The sequence below is a fragment of the Peromyscus californicus genome, unplaced genomic scaffold (genome assembly GCF_007827085.1).
Source record: "Peromyscus californicus insignis strain IS unplaced genomic scaffold, ASM782708v3 Scaffold_12__1_contigs__length_115047231, whole genome shotgun sequence".
In the NCBI taxonomy this organism is placed as follows: Eukaryota; Metazoa; Chordata; class Mammalia; order Rodentia; family Cricetidae; genus Peromyscus; species Peromyscus californicus.
This window is the reverse complement of record NW_026294413.1, coordinates 88337938-88360033: the sequence shown is the minus strand read 5'-3', so window position 1 is coordinate 88360033 and position 22096 is coordinate 88337938. Positions and strand designations below refer to the sequence as shown.

General features: G+C 44.3%; 1 protein-coding gene across 2 annotated transcripts in view; it reads right to left on the bottom strand.

Annotated features, from left to right (window-relative positions):
- Positions 1–22096, bottom strand: part of Cacna2d3 (calcium voltage-gated channel auxiliary subunit alpha2delta 3) — an 844638-nt gene that overhangs the window by 136452 nt on the left and 686090 nt on the right. For both annotated transcript variants that reach the window (XM_052733778.1, XM_052733779.1), the window contains 6 exons: positions 21714–21759; positions 21486–21583; positions 18875–18968; positions 15472–15567; positions 10343–10464; positions 7195–7275 (listed from right to left, as the gene is read on the bottom strand). In XM_052733778.1, coding sequence (XP_052589738.1) covers positions 7195–7275; positions 10343–10464; positions 15472–15567; positions 18875–18968; positions 21486–21583; positions 21714–21759 — 537 coding nt within the window. The remainder of the gene's footprint in view (positions 1–7194; positions 7276–10342; positions 10465–15471; positions 15568–18874; positions 18969–21485; positions 21584–21713; positions 21760–22096) is intronic.

The following is a 22096-nucleotide window of genomic DNA, read 5'->3' as shown; positions in this document are numbered from 1 at the left end:
CCCTGATCTGGTTCCCAGTACCCACAAGATGCCTCACAATTGTCTGTAACTACAGTTCCAGAGGATGCCCTCTTTTGGCCAGAGTATGCTCATGGTGCATAGAGGCAAACATTCATATCCATAAAAAATTTAAAAAGATGATAATAATAAATATAACCATACCATAATAAGATGCCCCCGGGCAAGATTTCACAGGTAACAACACCTGCAGGGAGACAGGGAGGAGGGGAGGTGGGGGGGGTGGGGCCGTGGGCATGGCTCCAGTTTTAAGAAATCTAACCGAAGCACCCTATATCTTGATTTACACGGGAAAACAATTTGCATGGAAGAAAGGCCCCTGTTGGAGCGAGAGAGTGAGTGGCAGCCCTGTGCTAACTTCTAAATAGTTAGTTGAAGCTAACTTTTATATGCAAACCTACCAGGGATTCAGAGAGAAGAGGCCTAACTTGCTAACTCAGAGTCTGTGAGCCATGAGAACCCATCACCCTGAATGCTCTGCTGCTGAACTTGGAGAGGATGATGATGTGTTTTCCACATCTGGTGAAGTTTTAAAGTGGTTGTACCTCTTGGGAGCAGTGCCCTAGAGAGTTAACACGGAGGCTCTGGTTCCTCAGGACTTGGGCTATTTTTATTGCTAGAGTGGTAACCCTGACCATGCGCTCCTTACAGGCTTCTGTACCTTGCAGCAGCTGTTCCGATGGACAGTCCTAACTCTGAAATTCTGGTGCAGACGGTAAACACAGCACAATCTCCAATCCATTTCCATGAAATCTGCTGTTATCAGTCCTCCTCCTTTTATCCCTGCATTGAACCCATCTGTCTGTTTAAAAAAGGCCCAACACAGAAAGCCCTACCTTTTAGCTCATAATTTAGTGCAAAGACACGATGCGGATTTCCATCTCCTGCTGGGCTACCTGTTCACCTGCCTGTGAGCCCTCCCTTAAGAATCTGGTGATTACCCTCAAACTGCAGCATTCAGGTCTCTGAATGCCAACCAGAGACATGTATATGCATAAGGAATCTCATCCCAAATTCATTCAGATCCTTGGAGAAGGGAGTTGTTTCACCCTAAAGGCTCTTCCCACAGAGTTTTGTATGCTGGGTACATCTCATCATGCAGGTTTCCACTCATGGCTCTTCCTGACCAACTCACAACTAAGAGGCATCACCCTCACCACATACCCATCACGCATGTTTGTGAACGTGAGTGCTTTTCTTCTCTTTGCCACTGACAACCACACTTTATCTCTTGGGCTGTTTTCTAAAGAGGATTGTCCTCCCTTCCCTCCCCCTTCTTACATTTTTCCTTCCTTCCCTCCTTCCTTCACCTGCCTCCTTCCCATTCCTGTAATACTTAGGGGTTCTCTATCGCCAGCACCAAGGGAGGCTGTCCCTTGGCAGCAGTGTTCTTTGGGGGTAGAAGAGAGATTAAATGGCAGGATCCTCCCCTGGACAGGTGTGCCCTCAGCCTCTGAGCTCATTACTATGTCAGCTAGCATTCTCCCTGTTTCTTCCACACTGCTTTTTGTAGGACGTGCTCACAAGGCACTAGGCAACACTAGGAACAAAATGCGTATATGAAATGTATATCTATTGAGAGGTTTAATGATGGTGCAAATTTTCACTGACTGTTTCTATCTCACCACTACTGGCATTTGGAACCAAATCATTCTTTGTTCTGGGTCAGTGGGTAACTTTTGGGTGCTTGATATCATTTTTGCCCTTCACTTAGTAAATGCCAGTGGTAACAACTTTCTCTTCTCTCTCTCTGTCTCTCTCTCTGTCTCTGTCTGTCTGTCTGTCTGTCTCTCTCTGTCTCTCTGTCTCTCTCTCTCTCTGATTGTGTGTGCGTGCACACCTGTATGTGAGTTTGGATGGCAGATGAACATGTATATATTTGCTTGTGGGGCCAGAGGTCAAATTTGGATATCATTCCTCAGACACCACCCACCTTGTTCTCTTGTGCCGGGGTCTCCCAGTGGTCTGAATCTAGCTATCAGGATGGCAGGATGGCATGGCTGTTCAGGGAGCCCTAGGGTTCCCTCTGTCCCTGTTTTCTCAGAAGCTGGGATTACTTGCTCATGCTAACCACATCTGGCTTTTTTATATGAGTTCTAGAGATCAAACTCATTTCCTCACACTTTACTCACTGAGCGAGCTCCCTACTTCCAATATGCATTTCATTTTTTTAAATGATAAAAACACTTCCTGTGCTGGGATTTCACAAACCAGAGGTTTACCCATGACAGGCTTGACCCTGAATTCCTGAGATGCTAGTTAACTCACTGTGAGATTCCACCAAAGGAATGAGGGCAAGTTGGAAGTTCGCTTGTAAGGTTTTGGAAACATTATTCACACAACTCTAATGAGGGCCCATATTACACACTACACTTAGTTTAAATAGCACTTACCTGACAATAGCTAATGGTTAATGATGCTAATCAATCACTTTCCTAATTAGCTATTTAAAATAAAATCTTCCCCTTCATTACACTGCCTTGAATTATGCAAATGAGACCACATAACCCACATTTTCAAATTTTCCTTGTGAGTGGATCTAATGCAATCCATGTCCCTTGCTAAGGAGTAAGCTGGAGGGTCAGGACCTCATTCCAGTCTACTAAAATCATTGAATTTTACAGGTTAAAGGCAGTAAATTTGGGATGTCATACCTCAATAAAATTATTGTTAAAAAAGTTGCAATGTAATAAATTAATGCTTTAATGCCTAGGTTTTTATGATGATTACATTAGCTGCTAGTCTAATATTCATATCAGATACTAGGACTTCAGTGAAGACATAACTTTGGGTTTATAGATGTCATTAGGATGGGACAGCAAATGATTTTTCTATCCTTAAAATATTCACATCATTTGGGATGGTATTAAGACAGTGTGGACTCAAATTTTGCCAATGAGAATCTCTGAGTTTTAGTTGCATACAGTGGCTCTTTTATCTGGCCAGCAGATTCTAGACTCCTGTATAGCAAGTGACAATGAAGCCCATGTTCCTTATATAACTTATTCAGACAGCATCTCCCACATATGTATCACATATCAGCCCTAAAAAGGTAACTGGTAGAGTTCTTGCTTACAGGGAGTTCATAAGTATTTAAGAAGTGAAATGGAACACAATTGGGACCAACTTTAGATTGTGATGTGTTAAAATATACATTCCAGAGCAACTGCTAATAATTCTGAATTAATTATTTTAAAAATTCAGAAGTCTGAGCTGGAGAGATTGACCATCAGGCAAACTGATTGCTCTGTAAGTGTGCGCACTAGTGTTTGATCTTCAGAATCTCTGAAGAAGTTGTGTGGGGATAGTGGATACAGGGAATCCCTGGAGTGAGCCGATTAGTGAACGAGACAAAACACTAAGTCCAGGCTCAACAAAAGAGCCTACCTCAATACATACACATACAGTAGAGTGACCAAAGAAGGTATCTGTGGTAGCTTGAGTGTAGTTGGCCCCCATAAGCTCATAGGGAGTGGCACTATTAGGAGGTGTGGCTTTGTAGGAGTACATATGGCCTTATTGGGGGAAGTGTGTCACTGTGGGGGTGGGCTTTGAGGCCTCCTATGCTCCAGTTGTGTCCAGGGACACAGTTCACTTCCTGTTGCCTACAGGATCAAGATGTAGAACTCTCAGCTCCTTCTCTAGCACATATCTGTCTACATGCCGCCATGTCCCGCCATGATGATAATGGACTAAACCTCTGAAACTATAAGCCAGTCCTAATTAAATGTTTCCCTTAATAAGAGTAATCATGGTGTCTCTTCACAGCAATAAAAATCCTATCGAAAACAGTATCTTACATCAATCCCAGTCCTCCACAGAAGTACATACATGTACCTGGGCACATGCCCCAGCCTAGCACATACACATGCAAAAACCTTTTTTTTTCAGAAATTTGAACAGAAACTGAGGTTAGATGTTTTGTATTTGTCAGAGTCTAGCAGGTGAGTAGGAAGGTAGATCAAATAATTCAAGAAGGAGTCCCCAGTAGGGCCACCCCTTTCACCATCTGATGTCTCAAGCTGCCCCCCACCATGCATATTTTATCCTCTAAGGTCATTTCTACCCCTGTATGATAGAGACAGTACTGTAGAGAAAGGCTGGCCTCCCTACTGAGAGCCCCGTGGAGAATTACCACCACGGTCTAGATAATTGATGGATCCTGAGTTGGCAAATAAGTAAGTTAGGGCAAAGCAGATTTCTATGATCTCAATTCATTTATAATATTTCACTGAAGTCTGTCCACCACGGTCTAAATTCTCAGCTGGCTGTGGTTTAGGACGAGAAAGGAAAAAGCACACCATCCTCGGCCTCTAGAACCTTGCAAACTATTACACAGCAGTTTAATTCACGAGCCCTATTTGACATGGCTTAAAAATGTTTATTTATTATTGTGATATGTGTGCATGTGTTCCAGGGATTGAACTCGGGTCCTAAGGCTGGATGGTGTGCTCTTACCTGCTGAGCCATCTCTCTTGCCTTAGATGCTGTTATTAGTATAAAAATCGCTGCTATTTCATGCACTGGGTGAGGAGGGAAGGAGTGTCAATACAGAACCAGTTACTATTCATGGATAGGTCAAGTGCCTGAGTCCTTGCTGTGACCTGAGGCAAAAGCAGGAGTCCTGTGCTGAATGAATGAATGAGTGAGTGAATGAATGAATGAAACTGAAGGTGAAAGTGCGACACTCCTACACATCCTGGCATTTTTACATTTCTCCATATCCAGGTATTCTCCTCTTTGTTCTCTTACGTTATCCCCCAAATGAGAATAAGGTAGGGATCTAATAATCTCAACTCTGTCTTAGACCTCTACTGACCCATGACCATGAACTGAGCAAGGTACAAGATGAGCGGCAAATTCAAGCTGACCTTACATTCCAAGGTTTGTATTTCTAATCCTAACAGTAAAATGGATCAGCATCTTGGCACACACAGGGGTTTCCAAAGCTCTAGAGAGACGGGGTAGACCCTGTCATGTTCCCTATTGCCCTGGGAAAGCAATTAAGTAAACGAGGCACACCGCGGGCAGCTGGAGAGCTGGCAGAGTCCTCAAGAGGAGGCTGGGAAGCACTGTCAGAGCTCCAGAAGATGGATGGAGCCTGCTTATACACTGAGGCTCATGCACAAATGGAATCTTGCCCACTCCAACTGGCCTTTCTTCAAAGGTGTCATTGACAGATGAGTATCTAAATGTTTTTGTTTTAAAAAGAAAACAAGTAAAAGCGAGGATAAAAACCTCTTTCTACCCCTAAACTAGCACACACAGCTAATGAACATGAACATATCAGGTCAGGCTGTGCAAGGAACAACCTTTTCAAGGGGGTCTTTAGGAACTATTTGCAAAGTTGTACACCTTCTCTTCCAGATAAGTTTCAACTGCACACAAGGATTTCATTGGGACCCCAAATTCCTGCCGGTCGTCTGTGTCCCATCTGCTGCTGGAGGCCTGCTAATGGGGACCAAGCCTGCTCACAAGTTCATCTTCATCTGCCAAAACAAGACTGCCTCTCTAACTAAAAAGGCCCCTTCAATTTCATAGCGGTAAACAGTATCTGACTAATTTGAGAAAATACAGAGTGGAATGTTACAGGGCCTCATCACCCGGTGATTGACATCAGAGTTGAGACAAAGTCCACAGAAGCAGGGGGTGCGCTGAAGACGTTGTTCTGCTTTGGGAGACAGAAAGGTCCCCCTGAGGTCACTGCCATCATGGGGCCGCAGCCACAGCCGTCTTCAAGATCAAAACCAAATGAGGCTGTTTTATTTCATGTCTCTCAAACACAGTTGGGAAGGGAAGGTCAGTAGTCACCAACTTTAAAAGGTCCAAACTAAACACGGTTTCTCCAGATGACTCTCTTTCTTGGCTTTGCTCTGTAATTATCTGCTAAACATGAGGGCCAGCTGATACACACTTCGGAACAAGAAATTGGAGATGCTTTTCCTGTCCCTTCAAGGTGAGCCAAACTGTGACCTGCCCGTGGTCTCTGGACAGCTATGTTACTCAATAATAGACCAGCAAACCATTTGCAAAGTATGTGTTCCCTGTTAGTTTAGATAGACAGCTTCGAGCCAAGGCCATATTCATTTATAAAATAGTAGACATTTGCTCACATCTGAGCATGCCTTTTGACTTGGACAGAGGTAGCTGGGATAGGGGACTTTAGAAAAGACCTGGAGTGCCCTTTGTGATCACGGACTAAGAGACCCACAGGAAGGATTTTAAAGGGAAATTTTGAACCAGATAGGCTACTTTGGCCCAACTGTGTCTTGGACAGCGGTTGTCTATGACCCCAACCCCCAGAAGATAATGTGCCTCCAGAATTAGCTGGCTGGAACAGCCCAGAGGTAAGCAAGTCCGACCTCCTTTAAGCAAAAAATAAATCTTGCTGAGTTAAATGCTCCTGTCTCTTACTTTCCTCAAGGAACATGAGGCATTAAGTGACAGTATTTGAAGACAGCAGCCATGAATCCTTAGAGCCCATATCTGCTGGCTGATTAATTGTAGGTCTGCCTAGTTCAAGATAAGCTGCAGGTCAAATACATAAGACTGTCTTCCTTGTCATATCCAATAACCCAAGGATAACCGGAGTGGCTAGTCCCTGATCGTTCAGCCCCTGCTAATATAATTATGATGCACAGGCCCTGTCAGAAACTGGGAGGGGAAGGCAGTGCTTCCCAGCCAAAGAGCAAGCACTCCAGTCAGGTCTGCTCCTCTGCTCCCTTTGGTCCTCTTTCTACAGATTATCACAGCATGCAGAGACACAGGCCTCCATGTTCAAAGTCACTCTGAAGTACAACTTCATGAGGGAGGCCGCCCGAAAACAAATGACTCTCTTTGGTGAACAGTTCAGATCGGGAGAGTGCTTGGCACATATCACCCATCCATCAACCGATGGATCCAGAAATAACGTATTAGGAATGGACTACGTGCCAGGCAGGCTCTCAAACCTCTATAGGAGAACTATGGCAGATTCCAGCCCTTCAGTACAAACGCCACTAACAAAAGCTTCCAGCCAGCCATAGGCGATTACTTAGTATGAAGGAGGCAACGGAGAGCTGAAGAAGAAATGTTTCAGTTTTTCTCTTTTTGAAACCTACCTTTAGGAGCGTGAGTGTGCTAGACAAAATAGAAGCCCTGCGCATATCATACTTGTCGACCAAAATCATCGTTTACCTGCCACCACGGGAGATTTCCGTTCGTCTAGGAGCTGGATGGAGGTGCTTGCTGTCACCACATTGCTTTTGTTGACTGTTCCTATAGAAAGAGAACTCACCATAGTAAAAAAATGAAGAGTTCTGAGGTCAACGGATAGAGAACAACCGTACTGGCCCACGGCCATTAATCTGTAAAGTGTGCTCGGACTCTGTTCCCAGAGTCGAGAATGCTCTAGGATGTGAACACTCTGCCACTGATTCTGGAAGCAACGTGACGAGTTGTTGCCGCCTGCTCTGGGGAGAATCCAGTTCTTCATATTGAAACCATTGGCTACCATGCAGACCACAGGTTTTGTAACCCGTGGGTATTCACGGAGATGTTTACTCGTGTCTGTGGTCTCATTTATGTTACCACTGTAAATAAGGCCACATGAAAGCAAACTCTGAAGTTATAGTAAGTTGACTGCTACAATTCTGATTTGTTATACAAATTTTAACTGGTTTGTAAACTTCAAATTTTAAAAACAGTTTTTCTAAACAAAAACACTCTAAGTAGGGAGTTAACTAGACTGAATACTTTCTTTAAACTCTATTAATGTGATAACAATAGAGTGCAAGCTTTGGCTTCCTCTTAGTAAAAACAGTTCTAATATCCATTAACCTCAAATTATGAGCACGGATTCTGAATGCCCAGTTCATCTGGTGCCTGCCTCTGAGAAAGGAACTCAATGAATGTGAGTTGAATAAAATTCATTGAATTGAGAACCAGGCAAGGCAAACCAAAACTCCAAAACTGGAATAGACTCATGACCAAGCAATTAAGAATATTCTCTTAGTCCAAGTCCAAATAACCAGGTTGTTCCTGAGCAGTCAACACAAGGAGCTTCTCCACAGCGGCAGGTACCTGGTGCTTTTATAGATTTCCCTTGAATCTAAAAGAAATCCAAGTGAAAAGAAGCCAGAAAATCTTCTAAGATTGAACATTATTCACAATCTTACCACAAATGAAGTTAATTTCTTTCATTATACAATCAGATTAAATGTTCAGTAGAAACCTGTTTCCAAAACCAACATGAAGATAGTTTTAATTAAGCAGAATTTTTTTCCCAAGCATAATTATTCTAGAAAAACACAAAGGATGACAAAGTAACTTGGTTTAAAAAAAAAGTCATCATACCCATATGAGCATACATGAAAAACAATTTAGGGATACTAGAGTCTGCCACAGTGCGAGTCCCCATATCTAGCCTTGATGACTCCTAGCAGACTCAGAAAGTCAGCAAGCTAAGTATTGTTTTCTGCTTTATGGGACTAAGATAAAGGAAGGTAAAAATGAGATTAAAATGCTATCGTTCATAGGTTTGGGGTAGAAATAAAGAGTTCATGTGTCCTGATTGACATGCCCAGCAAAAAAAATCTGTCCCAGAGAACCTGGGAGCATATATGAGAAACGATACATGTGCAAGTATCCAGGCTCAGAGGCATATAAGGAACAGAGCATATTCAGAATCATTACACTAGAAAAGAACCTACCAGCTAGGCTACTACACACCCTTGTGAAAATCCCATCACTGAGATTCCACCTTTCCTCGAGTCTCTCCATTATTGAAGGACTCTTATATATGATATATTCCCCCATAAGGCTTACGCTTATCACTAGGTTCTCATGTGAGGGTATTGTCTGAGAATTTGGGAACCCTGAAGAGGTGAAACTTTGCTGGAGGAAGTGGGTCACTTGGTGGAACAGGGTTGCAACTGATGGTCTGGTCCTATTTATTGTTGCTTCCTGGCTATGAATGGAATTTGACCATCTGGCTCCCACTGCTCTGCTTTCCCTGCCATAATGCAGAGTCTCCTCAATTGTGAGCCTGCCATTCCTTACAGTGTTTTATTGGGTATTTCGTTGCAGAACAAGAAGAGTAACTTCTTGTCGGTGCTTCCCACAGTGCCCATCCACATCAGACCTCTGCCATCATGTCTTCTGTAAATGTCAGAGGCATTCCATCTGCAAACACTGACATTCACAGGAATGAGAAATCACCGAGCCTTCTAGATGCAGGCTACACCAAGCACTGTAAAACTTTTGTCAAGGTTGGGCTAGGAATGTTTGCAAGAGGTTGACATAATATGGGCCCTAATATAAGTACAACAACTGAGAAAGCTTTCCATAGCAATCCAATGAGACTGGCTCTCATTCTCTGAAGCTTCTAGAATGTTCCATATATAGCCTTCTGCAGACAGGATACTGCAAGTTCTAAAGCACAAGATGACAAAAATCCAGGGGTAACTGAAGTGTCCAATGTGTCTTCCATCTAACACTGGTTAACATAAGCCAACACTTGGATTTTAGTGTATGTGAGGGGTGGGTAACTTTAATTTTTTCACAATTTAAAACTATAAAAATTCTTAGTTCTGTGGATCTTATTGGTTGCTGCAGCAAGTGAGTGAAGAGTATACAAGTATACAAAGCCTTGGTCCTGCTGGGTGTGTGAGTACACACCTATAATCCTAGCTCTTGGGAAGCTGAGGCAGGAGAACTGATTGCCATTAAGTTTGAGCTATTCTGGGCTACATTGTGAGTACCAAGTTAGCCAGTGAAAACAAGATCTTATCTAAGACAGAGAGGGGGGGAGGGAGAGGGAGAGGGAGAGGGAGAGGGAGGGAGGGAGGGAGGGAGAGAGAGAGAGAGAGAGAGAGAGAGAGAGAGAGAGAGAGAGAGAGAGAATTAGAAACTAGAGAGTGGCCTCCCATGTCATATGGGTTTTCTTTCAATGGAGTGGTATATACTTTTTGGGTGAGAATCAAAAGAATCCTGACTAGTCACATCCTATATGCCTGAAGGGGTGCAAATCACGGAAGTTTCTAGCAAAGGATGCTTGAACCTTCTTTTACATGGAGACTGAAAACAAATTGCCTGAGAAGTTTGTCCTCAAGTTCCATAGGATGCAAAATGTCAACCATTTCCCTTAAAACGCCCTTTGCAACATTTGGCTAAGACACACCTCTATTGCATCGGAGGCCGTCACTTGAGTGGAACAAGTCACTGCTCAGACTTGGCCCAGTGTTCCGCATTGGCTTTGAAGACTGAACTTGGCTCCCCTGAGGATTCAGGCAAAGCCCCACAATGGCCAGGCCAGCAGAGTGGAACAGGAAGAGCCCTGCCTCACCTGTGCTGAAGGGGATGGAGTAGACGAAGCTCCCTGGAATCTGTTCAGCAGCTCGTCGGTACCACAGAGGGAAATGATCCGCATTAAAGATGTTTTCTTTGTCTCCAGCCTTCAGAAAGTCCCTGAAAATAGATGAGAAGAGTGCTGTGCATCAAGGTCAAGACGCACACAGTAGATCCAAGAGCCTTTGTCAGGAGGGACCATGGTCTTTTTGGAAAAGTCCAATTTGCCCTCCACAGCCCAATGGAGACCCAAGTCAACGCTTCACTCAAAAAAATACCTTCTAGAGTCTGGTAGTCAGATTCTGAGAATACATCTCCACTGTATTAGGGAAAATACTGGGACAGGTGTAAGGGAGGGAAAAGTGGCCCCCTATAAGGATGTTCAGGTTCTTCTTTGCCTATGTTCCTTCTCTCTAGGCATACAGGATGCCTCCTGGGCCCTCTGTGGTTCTGTCTTCCTTCCTGGTCTCCCTGCCCCTTGCCCATGGCATTTCTTTCTAAGGAGAACACCATCTACGTGCTTTCTCTTTCCCACTGCATCCTCTCAAAGTCAAAATCACTCTTTTCATTAAAAAAAATATTTTTAGTAGATGACAAATGTAGAGCTTATGGAGTACAATATAATTTTTTCAAATCTGTGCATCTATTATAGGAGGAGTCAGTTTGGAATTGCCATATCTGTCACCTCCCCAACATAGCAGAGTGTGTGTGTGTGTGTGTGTGTGTGTGTGTGTGTGTGTGTGTGTCCTTTGAGAATTTGTTGTTTACAAACTTCCAAAAAGCATCACAAAGTATACTCCAGAAAAGGTCTCCATCTCTCCTGAATCTAGACACATGACACACATCAAAGTTCTTGTCTCACTCCAGTCTCTGAGCCACTTAGTCACACAGCCTTCTTGTTCTCTGGGCCTAATTTACACATTGTCATATCTCTTTCCCCAAACCTCTGTGGACAGCATTTTGCTCAGCCTTATGTATCTCTCTAAAGAGCCCTAACTATATAGTCATCGTGGTGACTAGTATTCCTTGTCAACTCACTACCTAGAGTGACTCTAGGCACAACTGTGAGTGATTGTTCAGATTAATGTTACCCTCTGAGAATGTCTGTGAGAAATTTTCTTGACTCTGTTAATTGATGTAGGAAGACCCATCTTAATTGTAGGCAGAACTACTCACTGGATGGGAGAATCCTAGACTATATAAAATGAGAAAGACAAGCTTATTAGCACTTGGGTATATTCATGAATCCATTGCTCTCTCTGCTTTTGACTGTGAAGGAATGTGAACATTCTCTCAAGCCCTTACCACCATGACCTCCCTGCCATGATGGACTGTAAATCGAAATTGTGAGGCAAAGAACCCCTTTCTTGCTTTAACTGTTTTGCTCACAGTGGCTGGAAAAGAAATCAAGATAGTCTTCTTTATCTACAGCTTTGCTTTCTGTGTACTGGAAACTGGTAGTCAATCATGGTTGAAAAATATTACCTGGAAATTTACAGAAAAAAAATAACTTGTAGGTTTTAAATTGTGTGCCGATTTGATGAAAATTCTTGAAGTATCATTTCATTCCACCAAGGACATGAACACTCTTTTGGCTAGCACATCCCTGCTGCATACATTACCTGCCCATTAGTCATTGGATGTTTATCTGTGAGTCACACTGACTGTAATGGCAGGGCTTGTGTAACCTGGTGGCCCCAAGCTATGGTACAAGGCCTACACTCTTCAACCCATATCACCTCAGCACACAGCAGTAAATCATCTTATCTCAGATCATCCTACAGAGAGCAAATAACACAAGAAGACGTTTTGAGAAATAACTGATATTCATATAGCTTTATTATACTATACTGTTATAATGGTTCATAATAATCATTAATTATTATGTTAATTGCCTACTATATTCCTAGCCCCAAATTAAACTTTTTCATAGGTATGTGTGAATGTAGAGGAAAGGCAGTATACAGGGTTTGGAACTATCTAGTTTCAGATTCCCACTAAGTGACCTGGGGCCTCTCTCCTAGGATAAGGTGACTACTGTCCTGAAGTCCCAATGAGTATCTGTTGACCTCAACTTCCTCCAGAGAGTACAGTCTCTGGGGACTTTCTACTGATAGATCACACCTGAAGAAAGGAAATGCTGGCCTCACTAGTCCACCATCTGCAAGCATCTTTCAGGAAGAGAGGCCATTCAGGGGACAAAGGCTAAGTGTGGAACCAGCAATCTTGGATCTGTAATGGCTCCATTTTCAAGAAGAGGAGAAGATTTACTTACTAGGCTCCAACTTGGTGGTTTCATGAACTTTGGCATTCAATTCAGAAAATCAATCTTTAGTTTTAGGATGTGACTAGTCAGGATTCTTTTGATTCTCACCCAAAAAGTATATACCACTCCATTGAAAGAAAACCCATATGACATGGGAGGCCACTCTCTAGTTTCTAATTCTGAAACTGCTGCCTCTGCAGCCACACTAGCAGGCCTCAATCTTCTGTAAAGACAGAAACACTGTTCTCCTCAATATCCTTAGGCCTAGGCACTCAGAAAGCACTCCATACATGTTTACTATCACAGGATAAACATGATCCCACACACGGATAAAAGCTCTGCAAGCATTTGAAACAATTTTCTTTCTTTAAAATATTTCCCCAATTCCTTAAAATTCCCTCAGTGGTAGGTATGACTATCTTCCTTTGTAAATAACCAATTGTGTTAATATTGTCATAAAATTGTGATGCTCCTAGGACTTACCACAACAGACTTGCGACAGCTTTGGTATAGGTGCCTTACATCTGCTTACTGGCTTACTAACAACACTCCTTTCCAGAAATCTACCCCTGAACTTTAAAAAAAAAATGATAAAATTGCCATCCTCTCATCCAGCATACCCAGTCAGTGAGCATCTGCTGTGGGTCTCAACAATGCCATGGATTTGGCGCTCACCAAGGTAGGAATGACTATTTAGGTGGCAGGGATCTGATCCTCACAATAACCAAAGGTGATGATAATCTGCACTTTCCAGGTGATCAGAAAGGAGCCCCGTGAGTAAAATGCATCAGGCAGTCCGATACCGTCAACTGTGAGTCTGTTGTCTATCGTATATATCCACCTAACAACAATCTTTCTCTCTTAAACAGAAAATAAAAATGACATTAAAAACCATGGGGTCTGATTTATATTGGTCAACTACTCCTGAGCATGTGGCCTATCCTGTAGTAGGGTTAATAGATCTGGTGTCACTCCATTGAACAAAACTGATTCTCTCTCTCTCTCTCTCTCTCTCTCTCTCTCTCTCTCTCTCTCTCTCTCTCTCTCTCTCAGTGACTCTCATTTATGAATAACTTCATGGCTAGGGGCAGGACTTTATACCCACTTCTACTCCACCTCTTTTTGACTCATTGGTTAAAGGGGTCCCACAGGCCCCACTAAACACGAGAGGATTGTGCCAATGCTATTTGTTACTCTCCACGACTGGAGGGTAAGACCCCATTGCTAAAGACACCATATAGTCGTTACAGCATAGGACATGAAGAAATCTGGCTGTACTCAACTGGAAGCTTCAATCCTCACGGCTAGCATCCATAGTGCTAGAAGGTGCCGCACATGCTACCAGAAGGAAAAGTAATCACTAAGCTCACACAGTTCCGAACCCTGCGAGCTATAATAAGGACCTGTCTATAAGATATGCCCACTGGTGCAATAATGGCATGAATGTTTGGGGAGTGGGCAACCACTTTTTATTGGATTGAAGGCCCACTCCGTGGAATGGAACCTATACTCAACACTGTTATTGAGGCCGAGAACTTGAGACTAGGTGGGCCATGGGCCCAGAGGAAAACCTACTACTATTATTGTTCACTTGTTTTAATATCAGCACAAGCAACAGCACAGTCTGCTTCTCTAAGAAACAGGAAATGGATTTCTACCTTTGCTCACTCTCTGGCCCCTCCCAGGAGAAGACAATGTGCAGCTCAATACTTCTCATCCTTCCTGGCAACCTGCTTTCTAGAAGAAGCCTTGTTTGAAGGTAAACAGCTAAAGAGAGCTTTAAAAAGTCAAATTTCAATGAAAGCTAACCTCCAAAATGATAAATGTGAGCTTCTAGTAAAGAGAAAGACCTTGAAAAGGTATTCAAAGCCAATCTTGCCAAGAGTATAAAAACTGACCCATCTACCACTTGCCAGACTTGGCTGGCACCAGGGTCCCATCCAACAGGAAAGAACACTGCTGAACTGGACCTCGAGGAGCATGTCCCTTCTGAGACCCCAAGGGTCAGCCCCTCTCAAACTTATGACCACTATGTGGATTCCTCACTGTCCTTAAAGGTCTGGTGTGTAAGGTTTGCTGGGAACCTCTGAACTCAGTCAGTTATTAAACACATCCGACTTTGCTGAATCTTAGGCCCCATTTGTCCCTGACCTAACAATGCCCCCGGATCAAAGAAAAGAGATGGAGAAAACATTAATTAATGGTTCCCAAGAAAACTTGGGAAACATTCAGACTATGGACCCGTGTGGGTGAAACACCCATCTGGTGACTGAGGGCTGGGAGCTCATGATGTATTGGGACTAAACACGATTGAATAAACAGCTGGGAGCTAGATGTGGCTACTGTTGGTCCCTGTTCCCTGAGGTCTCTTGGGAACTACATGAGACAATGACAATCCTGGTGCCTTCAGAGAGCCCACCTCTGGGTGAGAGTCTGTGTCCTCTCAAGCTGTGCATGGAGGCACAGAGGTTTAGTGAAACATAAACAAATCGGGAGCAGACCTGAGACCCTGGCAGTAATTCCTGGGAAGAGCTTCAGGACATCTGAGTCAGGAGCCCTGCACGTCCTTTCCTCCAGCTGTTCCCAGGCAGCTGCATCATCTCCCAAGTTAAGTCCTAATGACTCACCAGGCAGAAGAGGACTCCAGGACAGTGGACAGAAGCCAACGACTTTGAGGAACAAAGGGTTGTGGAGGGGCCAACTGACATGTGAACATGTGCACTGGGGCCCCCGTAGTAGAAGAGAGAGTAAGATTCTCAGCAGACCTTGATTGGCCTGAACCTCAAGAAATGAAGTAAGTCCCCTTTGAATCTCCACTTTGAGGCATTCACTGGGCCCTGCAGAGGGGGCCCCCGACTTACTGATTGGTGAGCTGTTCGGCCCCCACGAACAGGTTGATTCTTGAGAGGCCTGTGCGAGTGCCGAGGAAGGCGACCTCTACACCCTTGTCAGAATTCCTGAAACAGAACAGCAGACGTCGGGGAGTGCTTTGAGACAGTAAGCAGATAATGGCTTTTACATTTCAAGACTCACAGAATGTTTGACAAAAACGGCAGCTTTGAAACCTGAACTTTAAAAGTCACCAGGGAAACCCCCGCAGGTGAACATGTACACATCCACACATGCGCCAGGGCCGGATGACTCTTATCCCTGACACAGCTTGCATGAAGAGACTTTCAGGAAAGATGAAGGAATCCCCTGCCCACAAATACAGAATTTTGGCGGGGGGGGGGGGGGGGGCCGGAGCGGGGAATGCACTTCCAACCATAAACACTTCTCATCTCAAGGTTCTTGGTACAAGCCTAGAGAGAGCAGCCTGAGACTCAGTGGGGAGATGGGAAGATATCCACAGGGTGTTTTTTTTTACTGTGAGGCTACCAAGTGTATTTCTGGTCTGAGGAACGTCAGTCAGATCTTCCCTGTGGAAGGAAAGGAGTGGAGCCATTGAGGCAGCTTTGTAGTATCCCACAGCCTGGAATTCTACACAGCTGGAAAAGAATTTATAGCTCTGATCTGAGTACGGACCTTATTCTCAAAACCATTCCCAAAGAGATGAGTGAAATAATGTTTATGAACTACTCCCGAGAAGGCTCATGTGCTGGGGACTTGGTCCTCAGGTGACAGTGCTCTTTTGGGAAGTTCTGGAAACTACAGAAGGATGAGAAGGATGTACGTAGCTGGTGAAAGGAAATCGCCGGAGGCAGAGCTTTAGGAGAAATATTGTCCCTACTTCCACCCCTATTTATCTGGAAGTGAAGGGTTCTCCCTTGCCACACGCTCTTGCCACCATGATGCTCTGCACAAGTCCCTGGGCCAGGTGACCAGGAACTGACCTCCTTGAGACTGTGAGCCAAAGTAAGTCGTCCTCACTTTGCTTGCTTCTGCCAGGCACTCAGCTAAAGGGAGGAGAACGGAGGTGCGTTTAAAGGGCTCCTTCCACACCCCGAGAGCGCGCCAGGCATAGAAACTGCAGCGACTGTCTTTGTCAAGGACACTCATCACAACGGTGTTCCATCCCCCAGAGCAGCTCCAGTGTCTGAACATGCTCTTTGGGAGATTTCAACATGCAATTCTGCTTTGAGAAAAAGGGAGGTCCTTTTCCATAAGCACAGTTTTCCCAACATGCAACTTAGGAATACAATTCTCTGTCTTAGATGCTAGTAGCAACATGTTCCAAAGCACTGTCCGTGTCATTTTCAATATAAGGTTTTTGATTTCTTCAGCTTTGACAGTAGACACGGTGGCCAGTATGTCAGTACCACCTTTAAGTACATAGGGGAGTGAATAAAAACCAACACGCTGCATTTAGCTCTGTTGGTAGCCTACACCAAATTGGAAGGTTATCCAATCAGTTACAGATGTGGACAGCAGGATAAGCTACCATTTAAGGAATTTGTAGCATGTGTGAGGAGTGAGTCAGCAATCTTTGTTCCAAATTCAGAGTTTCACATGACACTAAAAGAAACACTTGCATATTTGTGAGAGAAAGAAATGCTAGGATAAACTTTGATTCTTTCCTAAGCTTGTAGGGAATATGATTATGCAGGTAAGAGGGCAGCCCAAAGAATAACGGCATGGCAGTCTCTCCATGGAACCCCAGCCTCACATTAGACTTACACCTGAAGTTTTCCCTGGTGAAGACTCCAGCCCCAGTGTCTGAAAAGGCTCCGGCCATGTGTGGCTAGAGTCTGCTCCTCCTCCTTATCTTCTATTCTGGAAAACAGCTCTATCTTCCCAGTGCTCATTGTGCTAATCTGGGAATGGAAGCGGGAGGCTCAGCCTCTCTTGGCTCACACACCAACCACCAACATGTCGTGGTGTAGGGGTGGAGGATCTCAAGCGCTGGAGCAAGCCATATGTGGGCTTCATCTGTTTGTGCCCACTGGCCTGGTACATATGGTAGATAGCTGAGTATCACAGAGCCTGTGCTTCTGTTCTTACCCCATGATACCCCATTTTATATACAGCAATAGAGAGCTTGATTTTATGAAAACAAAAGCAAATCTGTTTGTCCTGTTCCTTACTTAAAAGCCTTCAATGATTTTCCAAGATTCTGAATATAAAATCCAAAATCTTGAGGGCAGGGGATACAGCTCAATGGTAGAACATTTGCCTAACATGTGCCACACACTAGGTTCAATTCCCACTACTGCAACAACAACAACAACAACAACAACAACAACAACAATAATAATAATAGTAAAGTAAAAAAAATTTCAAAATCTCTACTCGGACCCTCAAGGTCCAGAGCTCCCCAGCCTGTTGCAGCCTCCTGTCATTGCCTGACACCTCCCCCTCCTGCCCCCCACATTTCTGTAACAACCTCTAATTCTTCAAACATGTGGAGTATTTTCTCATCTAGTGGCTCTAGGTCTTGCCAGTCCATCTTCCTGAAGTTCCCCTTGCCCCCATCTACCGTAGGCCTTGTCATAGTCTACCTGTCTTCCTGTCTTCACTAGAGTTATCACAAGTGTAAATGACTTCATATACCATAGAAGCCAGGAGAGCGACCACTGTGTCTTCTGCTCGGGTGATCTCTGTTTCCCCATTGCCTGGCGAGTACACACAGAACACACACCCCCTTAAGGAATGAATCAGTGAAGAATGAATGAATGAAGAATGAATGGCAATGAGAGAATGAACCATAGATGTACTAGAAGGGAAGGCAAAAGCAAAGGAAGAAACTAATGAAGAATAGGAACCCAAAGAGAACTGAATACTGTACCACTTAAGGGTCTAGGGAGAGGGAACAGTAAAAAATAATGCAATAACAAGCTGCTAACACAGGGCTGGCCCTGGTTTTTGACATCAACCACTCTTGATTTCCCCCACCTGCACCCCCTCCTCTGCTTCAGATAGAAAACCACAGAGCAGTAACCGACACCCCACTGAAAAGAGTCACCCCTTTCCCCAGCCTTACACCCTTGTCTGGCCTCCTCCCAAGTTCACGCCAGCCTGTGAAGGGGGAGGGGCTGTGGCAAGGCAGGGAGCTCCTCCCCCCAACCCCCCCTTCGGAAGTGTCACCCTACCTCCACGGAATGGATTTCATGTAACGTTAAAACTCAAACAAATTCCATGTCAAGTCCAGGAGCCTGCCATCCAAGCCCGTGCCGCTACTCTGCTCTAGCTCTTGCGGTTTGGAGCTTAGGGGGAAATTAAAAAACTTTAACACCACTCCTAAAACAGTTTAGTTCCTTAAACCATAACCATATTTTGGAGCTTGTGCGGAAATGTCCACAAAGGCGGACACATGCAGCCACTTACTCGGATTTGTTGAGGGCCAGGCTGGTCCAATAGGCTTCGATAGGGGCGCTCACCACAGCATCAAAAAGGACTTCTTGGATCAGTTCTTTGTCACCTATTAGGAGGGACAGAAGACAAGAAGGCTCTGGCTAGACTCCAAGGAAAGGCACCATGGAGGTTCATGGGGCTGGTTTGTGGGGTCGGCAGGCTGTGTCCTTATACAGGGTATTGCTTTATGAGTTAACTTCCCACTGGCTCAAAATACGAAACAGCCTGACACTTGATACACTAGTAATCGCACTGGGCCCCAAGCAATGGGACGAGACAGTAGCAAGCAGAAAGGCTTGGGTGTCCCACACTTCAGTTTTCGGCTCTCTTCTCCCGGCTCACAGTTCATGCCAGGGCCAGCGTGCTGAGTCCTACTTTTGGAGATGGGAAGCCAGAACTGCTGGAAAAGCTGCCTCTGGTCCTCCTACAGCCATCGCTTGTTAGTACTCTGCATTCAGAGGGGCATGAGAACAGGACATCGCAACTGAGAATTGTGGGAACGCAGAGCAGCATGTGATTTCTTCCATTTAAGACTCTCTCTCATTTTAATGGGGGCTAGCTGTCCCTATCCAAAGGCTACTGGGCACAGGGCTGTAGAAGAGGCTGAACGGTAGGAGGTTATGAGTCTAAGAGAGGCGTCTTAGAGGCAGGCCAGTATTCCGTTTACGTGAGAGTAGAAAGGATAAAAAGTAAACACTATAGACAGTTTAACACATTGTCAGAAAGATGCTGAATAAGTTTAGAAGTGATTATATAGCAGAATCCTGTGGACAAGGCAAACAAACTCAATCAAGATAAATGATCCACACAAAGAAACTTCATAAGTATGAAGAGTAAACGGGAGCTATACGTATATCTGTACATTATACTATTGTATGTAGTAATTCATATAATATAACAGTATGCCTACATCCTGAGGGTCTCTTAACTTAAATGTCTGATACCAAAATATCCCATATTTCAGACTTTGGGGATTTTACAATATTTGGAATACATACTGAGATATGGGGTAGGACATGGGTGTAAACACAAAATTCATTTTTTTCACATATACCTCAAATATAAAATCTGCATATAATTGCAAACAACATTTTAAGGTGATTTTGTCCATAAAGCAAGTGAATTTTATGCCTGCTATAGTGTCACTATTGTTGCTTACACACTTTTCAGATTAGGGATTCTGGAGTTTGGGATGAAGAATGGTAAATTCTGTACATACCCTTAATATGCAAGGATAACGAAAAGAATGCCATACGCTGTTCATGGAAACCCACTTAAACAGTAACAATATGAGCAAGACACATGAGAATGATGACTGAATACAGACAGTCCTTCTTTCCGGGAGGGAGAGGGCCCAGGGCAGGGATACACAAAGCCTTCAGTACTAACTCTGATGTTTCTTCCTTAATGAGCACCTGAAGCAAACATCACACCATATTAAGAAGCTAAGGGGTGACTAACAGAAGCTGAACTTGGAGCTGGCCAGGTGACTGGGCCATTAAGACCACTCACTGCTCTCACGAAGGCTCTGAGTTTGATTCTGAGCACCCACCCATATGGTGGCTCACAATCATCTGTAACTCCAGTTTTAGGGGATCCAATGCTTTCTTCTGGCCTCTGTGGGCACCAGACACTCAGGTGGTACATGTAGGTATACATGTAGGCAAAACACCCATACACATAAAAAATGATCTAAAAAAAAGGTTAATTTAAAAATACATTTTCATAGTATCTCTATGCTTGAGATATGTTTTTTGATATAGTAATTAGCAAGTTCAAAGAAATTAAAAATTGGGTTCATCTGTTGCCCATCTGATCCTTTTCCTACCAGAGGATAACCCCAAAAGCAGATCCAGCTCATGAAACTGTCAGTGTGTGGCTGGAGAGTCTCCACACACCTCTGCTGGAACTGCTTTGGTTATTCTGTAAGACACCACATGTCAAGCAGGTTTCCCATCATTGATAAGCGATGCCCACTGAAGGGGGAGCAGGTACCATGTTTCTTTTTGGTGAATCCCTCTGTTCAAGTTGCAGCTACTTAAACTACCTTGTCATGGGGAGGGTCTGCTCAGGCCTTAGGGGAGTATCCAGAGCTCCTGCCCTTCAGTAGGTAGGGCTTCTACCCCTCGGCCATGGTCACCAGCCATTTAGTTCTCACAGAGCATTTGCAAGGGTCATTGGTAGGAACAGAATAAGAGGCAACAGATGCTGGGGGCACTGCCCACTCTTGGAGGACCATGAGACCTAGGTATTTGCATGGGGTAATTCTTTGGCCAGCCCCAGATCCTTATTTGTAGAAGGAGGCTAGAATAGCAGAGATGTGCAATCTCTGTCCACCTTCATCATCTCTGTCTTACCCAGCTGTTTAACTAGATGGTCTGGGAGTGCAGATCCAATGTGGTTAAGAATACTGTGGTTATAACTTACATTATTTCTCATGTTTTCCTATAGGAAGAGACGTGGCTAGGTATAATGGACAATCTGTACAAAGGCAAAGGCTGCTCTTAAAACCCGAGGCTCCTTAATGGCTTTGCAGCTCCTGTCCCTCCCCACAACCACAGGCATACTTTGAGAGCACACTCACATTGAAGTAGAGGCTCTTTGCCTTTGAGGTAGAGCTTAATAGCTTCCAGTTGAGACAGATGGCGGTGTTCTGGGTGCAGGTCAGTGTTGCAGTAGGACCTAAGAATGTGACAGGGTCCCAAAGGAGAACATATAAATATTCACAGCATCTTCCCACTTTGCATTTGAACCAGGAAAATTGGGTAAGAGGGCAACAAATCCTGAAGCTGATGGACTTTCAGAGTCTTACCATTCATCTGCCAAGGACACATCAGGATGTTCTAAGTCATGTAGGCCTGGAAGCCAAGGACAAAGCATTATTAAGTATCACTCTTTCTCCTCCTCTTCCTCCTGCAGACCTCAAATATTCTAGGATGTCCCTTGTGAGGGAGCAGGTTCACAGTAGATAACTCCAAAGGGATATGCTGGAGAACAAGGATTCTGGACACATGTAAAAAGTCATCCAGATCATGCTCTCACCCTGCTGTGGCCAGCACTGCCATATTCCTTTGGTGTTCATCCCAGAGAAATCTCAGCCTTATGAAAATGAAGGGCATATCTAATGGGATGGCCAGGGAGACAGATTCTGGAGCTCCATGGAGTCTGAACTGAGAACTGGGCCAGGCCATTTAA